Source organism: Alexandromys fortis, unplaced genomic scaffold (genome assembly GCF_014885135.2).
Source record: "Alexandromys fortis isolate MF-2015 unplaced genomic scaffold, M_Fortis_MF-2015_v1.1 scaffold_307, whole genome shotgun sequence".
Lineage (NCBI taxonomy): Eukaryota > Metazoa > Chordata > Mammalia > Rodentia > Cricetidae > Alexandromys > Alexandromys fortis.
In genome coordinates this window covers 212600-221804 of record NW_026068205.1, presented here as the reverse complement: position 1 = coordinate 221804, position 9205 = coordinate 212600, and the positions used below count along the sequence as shown (strand labels likewise).

The 9205-nt window shown below is 40.7% G+C and overlaps 1 protein-coding gene across 1 annotated transcript; it reads left to right on the top strand.

The window, feature by feature from the left end:
• Positions 1-893: 893 nt before the first annotated feature.
• LOC126493228 (C-type lectin domain family 2 member H-like) lies at positions 894-5338 on the top strand. The gene is made up of 5 exons (XM_050130162.1): positions 894-951; positions 2545-2667; positions 3431-3606; positions 3820-3926; positions 5224-5338. Exons 1-5 carry the CDS (start codon positions 894-896, stop codon positions 5336-5338), a joined length of 579 nt encoding a protein of 192 aa, XP_049986119.1.
• Positions 5339-9205: the final 3867 nt, after the last annotated feature.

Here is a 9205-nt window from a genome sequence, read left to right as displayed (position 1 = left end):
CAGTGCCAGCCAAAGAACTGACTGAGAAAAAAGAGTTTTCTTGCTTGCTTACACCCTGTTAATCTGTGACAAGTCTAATGACACAGGCTCTGTCTTATCTCTTAGAATTTGCATTTTTATTTATCCAAGACCTTTCTCCCTAAGTCCTGAGCATCGCTTTTAAACCATAAAACCCTCTCTTAAAAGTGAGGACTTTTGTACTTTACAAAAGCCTAAGCAACTTCTGTGTTATCTTAGAGCCAGGCTATCTGGATACCCACAGGCATTATATTTACCTCAGCCAAACTCTCTAGACCCTAAATCTTGAGCTCTGTCTCTGAGTCAACAGTACCCATCCTTGTAAAGGAAGCCAGATGTACTTTGTAAAGAATCTCAATGTAAACATGTCTTAAATTTTTGTTCACTTGAGATTGAGTTAATTGTTATCTGGATACTTTTTTCAAAATGTTGTTGTAACTAAAGCAAAATGATCTGGGCCAGACTCTACAAGCCCTGGTCCAACACTGCTTGCAATAAAATCAGGCTAAGCCAGAGTTTCATTCTTGTCACTTTATGGTTCAGTTTTGCCCTGCCTGCTGTAAAGCCTAAATGGGAATCAACACAGAGAGTGCTTAGACAGTTCCTCCTGGCAGAAATAGCATGCATTGTATCTATTTATTTCAGAAAGAGTAAACTGATGAGAGCTTACATATTCAGGACTGATAAGAAGTAGTTGATGAATCACCCAGGCAGGCTGCACTGAGATTATTGGTACTTATTAGTAGCAACATCAGACAGAGTACAAGGTTCTTTCTCCCTCTCCACAGTTTCAAGTTTCAAACTTCCTCCTGAATTCAGTTTAGTCCCTTCCTCTCAGGTCATAGAAGAGTGCTTCAGATGTTGAAGGAACTACAATGGACAATCTAAAGTCAGACTTTACTACCTCACACTGCTTACAAGTGGTAGAAATAGGTATGTATTTTAATGCAATTTGATTCAAACTAAAAGATAGAGAGGAGATTTGCCCAGGACTCTTAGTGGAGCTGAATCTCCTACCTATTAGCCTGTCACAGTGGGTCTCTGTAGAAGTGGACATTCTTGAAGGTTCTGTTATATGAGCTACTCTATTGGAGTATGTAATACTCAAGTATTTCTGAGCAATAAACAATAAATTAATTACAGAAAACTGAGTCATGGTTTTTGTTTGGTTGATTGATTGGTTGGCTGGTTGGTTGGATTTCATTTTTTTTTTTTTTGCTTAGTTTGTTTTAGGTGTGTGTGTCCTAATTTAGGGACTTCTAGGGACAAACTGAGAAACATTTAACCTAGATATAAGGCACAAGATACGGGCAGGTACAAGCATGAGCTACAGCTTTCCTTTTCATTTTCCTCAGTTCTGAGAAATATTGTTTTACTTGTTACCAGCTCAGGGATATTTGGGTTGCTGTAAAATACAAGTATTAATTCATAAAGCTGCTGTAAACACAGGCAAGTTTTATATGTAAACACAGGCATTTCCCTTAGATCCAGGGTATGAGGTAAATGCAGTTTCATTGTAACAAATGCTAAGCTGTATTTCAACTACTTTTCCCAAATTTTGACAATATTAAGCAAATTTAATGCATATGTGTGTGTGTGTGATTATATTCCACATTTTGGCTCATTTTTCTTTTTAAAAACCATTCTGTTTATACTATGTGTGCATGTGTACTGAAGATGGGGAAGGTGGAAAATTCTTAGGTAGAGAAAGGATGAAAACTCTTCTGCATATGATGCTTGGACACTGGGTTTTTTTTAGTATGATTCACAACTCATCCTCTGTATTATAACCAATTTAAAATAGACTACAGAACCAGACATGAAGCCTAGAACTTAAGTCTATATTGATAAAAAAAAATATCTTGGTGTTTGAGAGCTTGACTCAGGTAAAGATTTTCTTGGTTACAATACTGAAAGGTTTACCTACACGCCATAAAAATGAGCTGGATTTAGTGCAATGAACATTCTGTTCTTTCTCCTAAAAAGGAATAAAACTCCTCCCCCCTCTGTGTGTGTGTGTGTGTGTGTGTGTGTGTGTGTGTGTGTGTGTCTAGCTCTCCATCTCTGGCTGTCTCTGTGTCTCTCTCGAAATTAATTGTATCTACATTGTACTGAGAATTTTAAAAACCTCAATGTTGCATTGGATGTATAATTATGTGGTGGCAGTGCTGTGAATATTGGTATCCTTGTACAATTGTTTGCTTTTGACAACTGCTACTGTACGATAATGAAAATTACTTTCAGCATTGACATATTTTCCTGCAACATTGTAAACGTGTTCATTACTTTTAGAGCCCTTTTAATAGACTTCTTAGAAATTCATATGAAAATATATTCATGCCATCTGAGTATCAACACTTTTATCTCTATCATACTTGAAAGTTATTTTTATTTTTGCCCTGTTGTCTTGGCTAGGCCTTCCAGAGTCACACTAGAGTGGTAAGCAGACATCCTTGTCTTTTAGGAGTCACCTTTACCTTCCTTTGCAGGTTCATGAGACTGGTATTCTGATATTTATATTTTCAGGTGAAAAACTCCAAGGAAAATGTCTCAGAAATGTCTGCCCTGCTAGACTTTCCTGCTACTGTGTAATAATCTTCTTCTTTACTGTAGCTACAATTGCAGTTTGTGCTACTTTGCTGTTGAGAGGTAAAGGACTTATAAGATGACAACCTCTAGACAAAGACGTCTATCCACCTGGGGGAACTATCAACATAGATAAAAAGAAGAGGAAAACTTTAAAAGAGACTCTCAAGATGACTGCTATAGTTAAAGGAAGTGAGAACAAAGAAAGGTAATATGATTGGGGAAGGAACATGAATTCCACCCCAATGACCCATAGTTTCAGTTAATATCTTCAATCATGGTCTGAAAATATTAAACAGAAAGTAACAGAACATGTAATTTCTAAGTTTTAGTTTAGGACTATTGTGAATGATGTGATAAAATCTTGTACAACTTGGCTGCTAGTACATCTATATATTTATAGTCCTCACTGTCTTGAAACTCGCTAGACCAGGCTGACCTTGAACTTGGAGGCCTGTCTGCCTCTTTCTCTCAATGCTGGGCTTAAATGTATGCACCACGCAATATTGTTTTATGAAATAATTTTAGCCATATCAAAAAGCTCTAGACAAGTGAAGTCTACTTAGTGAGTTCCAGGCCATTTAGGGGGACATAGTGACATTCTGTCTGAAACATTAAATACAAAGAAGGGGGGGAAAAAGCACTTCCTCATACCCCCACCAGAAGGCTTTGGATTGAGGACCATTATGCTAGGAAGAAGTCCCCTAGTGACCAATTATTAAAGTACAGTCCAAGCACACACCTCACTGCTAAGATCTGAATAGCCAGCCAAAGGGATGGGACACAAAAATGTTTATTATATTTCATGACACTGTCTGCATTTTAGTGAGATCTGGCATTGAGTACCATAGACCTTGCTATGCCACCTGCCCAAGAGAATGGATTGGATTTGGAAGCAAATGTTTTTATTTTTCTGAAGACATAAGAAACTGGACATCCAGTCAGACCTCTTGCATGGCATTAGAGGCCCATCTAGCTAAATTTGAGAGCCTGGAGGAGCTGGTAAGAAAGAATCAGGAATCAGCTTCTTGTTTGTGGTCAGCAATGTATTTTGGATTATGTATGTAAAAACGCATCCACTGAGAACTGAGGGATATTATGGCTCCAAAATCAATGACCCTCAGCTGCCATTCTTAGATGAGGCTGTATGTTAGAAACACCCAATGGTCATTGGAAGCTGAAAGATAAATGTATTTTTTGTGTGTTTTATAACAGAATTTCATGAAGAGATACAAGGGGCCTTCTGATCACTGGATTGGCCTGCACAGAAAGTCAGCACATCACCCTTGGAAGTGGACAGACAACACTGAGTATAACAGCTCGTATGTTTTCAGACCTCTTTTCCTTCTACTGTGATCACTTTTGTGAAGTGTGTGTGTGTGTGTGTGTGTGTGTTTATAAGAGATAAATGGCTGTGTCATTTGAAATCAATTGTGCTGGGAAGGAAGGAACATAAATTTTCCAAGTGGAGGTGTGTCTGAGAGGTAGGCTGTGTGCTTACATGCAGAGTCAATCCCTAGTAAACTCCACATCCTTACAAATTTAATTTTTTTAGATGTTCTCCCACTTATTGGCTACCATTCTCAAAGCATTTAATTAGCGTGATTTCACTTGAAATCTTTAGCATGGTGATGACTCTGGAGTAGATATCGTCTGCTCCATCGTCATTCAAAAACTTTTCCTCAATGAGAAACACCTGTGTGGGTTGTCTACAAAATTTCAGATGAGCAATGAGAATTCTGAAACTCCAGGAAGCTACTGTAGAACTGGGGTAGGACTTGTCAGTCAAACTGTTTCAACAGCTGCACCTGTCACAGAAGTAGAGACACCAGGGGCATTGGGAAACTTCTCAAAAGTCTCATCATCAAAAAGCACAGAAACAGCTCTTGGAAGCAAGAATAGCCGTTTTGAAAGGAGCCATTCACTGGAACAATAAAACATAGATCCAGTCACATGATCACTAAAGACCTTTTAGTAGTTTAATAAGAAGTGGATTTTCTCCCACTTTAAAACATGCATAAGCCGGGCAGTGGTGGCGCACGCCTTTAATCCCAGCACTAGGGAGGCAGAGGCAGGCAGATCTCTGTGAGTTCGAGACCAGCCTGGTCTACAGAGCTAGTTCCAGGACAGGCTNAACCAAAAAAAAAAAAAAAAAAAAAAAAAAATGCGTAAAGGGGGCTGGAAAGATGGCTCAGAAGTTAAGAGCATTGCCTGCTCTTCCAAAGGTCCTGACTTCAATTCCCAGCAACCACATGGTGGCTCACAACCATCTGTAATGGGATTTGGTGCCCTCTTCTGGCCAGCAGGCATACACACAGACAGAATATTGTATACATAATGAATAAATAAATATTTTAAAAAATGTGTAAAATGCTTCAAGATACAGTCGAAAATCACCCTCAGTGAAGCCACCCGTGGCAGCAGTCCATTTGAACATGACATCAAGCGCCAGTTAAATGCTTTGTACACATATTACAGGGACAGTGTTGGCAAAATACAAGATATAGTGTTCAAATTGAGACATGAGTATGTAAAAGATGGTAGGTGAAAAACTAGTTCAGGTGTTTGAATGCAATGTTGGCCTGCGCATAATTTTGTTGTTTTGCCTTTTTGCTTTAGGGTTCTCACCCGAGGAGAAGGGGAATGTGCCTACCTGAGTGACAGTGGGATCAGCAGTGCTAGGGACTACACTCCTAAAAAGTGGATTTGTAGCAAATCCAACAGATATACCTAACCGTAACCAAAATATTTCAAATCCAGAGCAGGGAATGTGCCAAAGCCTGACTGAGAAACAGATGCTCTATGACTTGTTATCTGCAATTTCTGTTCCACTCCTGATCGGCTAAAATCATCAAAATCCATCAATAATATGTGTTGACAGCAAAGACAAAAACTTGCTGAGAGGATTATAGATCCAGGAAAAACACAGAAGATTCTAGATGTTTCAATATGAGTTAGTACTCAAATATTAAACTGAAAGTACAGTCATGTCTGTATTAGTAAGTTTCACTTTTATGACCAGATCTGAATTTTTTTATTGGTTCTTGCTTTAAAGGTTTGGAAACTAAAAATGCGAGGTTCTGAATCCATGGAAAAGATTCAATAATCACGAGAAATATGAAAATTCGTCTGGAGCCTCAAAATATTTTTGTAAACATTGTCATCATTCTTTTACAAAATTCAATGACAAATATGAAGGGCGATCTAAACAGGATTGAACTCGATGCTGTATACTCTGTCATTCAACACCATTGTCAAAAAGGTTTTACACTTTACTTCTCAATGTTCTTTTAAAATAGACTAAGGGTAAGTTATAAGCAAATGTCATTTTATTTTCCTAAATTAACTTTTTTCATACATGAGTATGCCACTTGAATTTTATTCTGTATTAGGCTCTTTTCGGATAAGGAGACAGTTAAGTATTGAACCTCCTTCAAAGCAACCATTTACACATTTTTGAGTTTAAGAACAAAGTATTTAAAATGTTTTGTTCATATGCTATACTGTACTGATGGGACCCTGAAAGGATGAAATAACAGGTCACAATCACTTCTATTTACTCTGTTTCTTTACTTTATTGACATATGGAGTAAACATTCTCACTAATGCTAGGCAAGCACTGCACTGTTATTTGCCACATCTCTTTTTGTAAATTTTGTATTAGAACAAGGCTGCTATGCAATACTAATCCCGAGAAGGCTGGAATTGAAGCTATGGATCACCACACAGGACATAGCTTTACTCTTTATTAAAGTATTTAGTCAACCCTGTCTCTAAAAACCAAAAAAAAAAAAAAACAAATAAAGTATTTAGTCAAGTCAAGTGATATGGCTCTGACTGTAAGGCACCAGCCACTAAGACTGATCACCTGAGTTTAACACCTGGACCAACATGCTGGAAGCAGAAAACTGTCCACAGCAAGTTGTCCTGTAACTTTTGCTGTATGTATATGCACACACAAATAAATAATAAAATTAAATAAAAATAAAGTTTGTAGATTGCTTATTTTGAGTCTATATTTTATTATTTTTTTAATTCCTTTCATTTTTGTGTTTCAAGACAGAATTTCTCTGTGTAGCCTTGATTTATCCTGAAAGTTCTTTGCAGATCATTTGGCTTGGAACTCAAAAATTTACTTGCCTCTGCCTCCCACATTCTGAGTTTATAGGCATGTATCACCTGGAGCTATGTCATTCAGACCAGGGCCATGTCTGACTATGTGGCCCTCCAGCAGTCAGGGTCTGTGTTAATGTCTGAAGTTCCTGATACCATGGAAAGCTATGCTGAAGCCAGGGGTCTGGGCTGCCCACCTCAGATCATTTTGGTGTTGTAGGGCAATGATGCTGTTGGGGCCATGCCAATCTGAGTGGCCTGTGTTGCCACCTGGTATCATGGTCACATTAGAACCCGGGCTGCTGTCTAGGACCATGTCTGTGTCCTTGGTCCTACCACATACATGATCTGTATTAATGTCTGTGGTTCACATTGCCACCAAAGGCCACATGGATGCCCCAGGTCTAGACTGCAAACTGTGGCCATGCGGGTATCTGAGGGCCATGCCACCTCCAGTGCCATGCTGATTTGAGTGCCCTGCACTGTCGCCGGGAACCATGGTGTTACCAGACAAGGGCTAATATCCATAGCCATGTCTGGATCCGTGGCCGAGCAGGGGCCAGAAGCTGGGATATCTATTGCTCCTGTTACCACTGAGGATTCTGCAATGTTCAGTGTCTGCTCAGCTGCATGAGACCATGTTGGTGTCTGAGGGCCAAGCTGCTGACAGGGCCATACTTATCTGTGTGGCCTGTGCTGCCTATGAGGCCATGGAAACATAGAGACCTAAGCTGTTGCCAATGACCATGTCTGGGTCCATGATCTTGCTTTTTCTCGGGTCTGTGTTGATGTTCCTGGCTTGTGTGACCACAGGGGTCAATATGAACCATTCCTGTTAAAATCTGAGGGCTTTGTTGAGCTGGCCCCTTTCTTCACTGGCTCTGAAATATCTGGCCCTGCCCCTCTCTGGAGAGATGGCCCAAGCTCTGGAAAAATGGCTCCACCTCTCACCATGGGCTGCACCTTACCTGGACAACACACAGAAACTGACCCATTTGTTGGAGATGCAGATGAGTTAGCCCTGAGGGTATGAAAGCAAGAGAATTGCTCCTGCCCCTCCCTTTTCTGCCATGTGGTGGCATGGGTGAGAGAAAGATGTCCTTTCCTCCCCTTACCCACTATCACCTGCTGCAGGTGATAGAGCTGACCCTGGAGTCATGAGAGTTAAAGAACTAGTCCTGACCCTCACCAGCTGCAGCATGCAGGGCAGCAGGCTCTGCACCCCACACTATAGATGACTCCATTGTCAAAGGTACAGGTCAGCCAGACCTGAGAGCCTGAGAGCAGGAGAGCTGACCCTATCTCCCCTCATATGACCTCTACATCACTAAGAATAAAGGGCCCTGTACCTCACGTGGGGAAAACAATAGAGCTAGCCCTGGTGTTGTTAGTATGGGTGAGACAACTCTGAAGACCTAAGAGCAGGAGAACTGGCCCAGTTCTAGTTGTTTGCTGTATACTGCATTGGGGGAGCTAGCCTAAGTAGTGCTAGGGTGCTCATCTCAGTAGTAACAATAAGGGAAAGTGGTAGACTGACCAAACCAATTAACTTCTAGATCCAGAACCAGGGTTGTGTGTTAGCCCACCCCAACATCCACCTCATCGATGACTATTGAAGCAGAAAAAGGAGATGAATCTACAGACCCAAAACTTCAGAATCTCCTTGACACAGGACAATAGGATATCCAAAAGGAACCCCAGTGAAAGTCCATTATTGATAGTGTAGCAGAAGCAAGAGGCCTCAAGTCAGACCAATGACTCATAGCATTGAACACTTAAAACTAAAGATGAAAGAGATCAAGATCATGATGGGTTCGCCCACTGAAACTGTTTACCTGAGCTAATTGGAACTCACCACCTCCAGCCAGACTGGGAAGGAACAAGAATAGCACCAGACTAGTCCCTCTGAATGTGGTTGACAGTTGCATGGCTGGGACAGACTGAGGGTCCACTCTCAGTGGCACCAAGATTTATCCCTACTGCATGTACTGGCTTTTTAGGATCCTATTCTCTTTGGATGTATACCTTGCTCAGCCTAGATATAGTAGGGAGGACCCTGAACATTCCACAAAACAATGTGCCTTACCCTCTCTGAGAATTGGAGGGGGTGGGATTGGAGGGTGTGTGGAGGGAATGGGAGGAGGGGAGGAGTGGGAACTTGGATTGTTAATTTTCAAAAATCTAATAAATTGAAAAAAAAAGAAAAAAGAACACAGTTGCCACACCAACCCCAGTAGAACCTGTGTGATAAGATCCACAGACTGAGGCATCAGACTCCAAAGGGAGGAGGTCTCCGGGAACTGGTTGTGGATTCTCTAGCCAGAGAGAAAACACTGAGCCGTAGTTCTCATGGCACTCTGTTTGCTTCTATTTCCTTTCTATATTTACAAGATTTTCCTGATAGTTTGGGCCGAGAAGAAGCTACCCCTTTGAATTGGGGTCACTGGCCAGGACCTCTTATCTAAGAGATTCAGCGCTTTGCTTTATA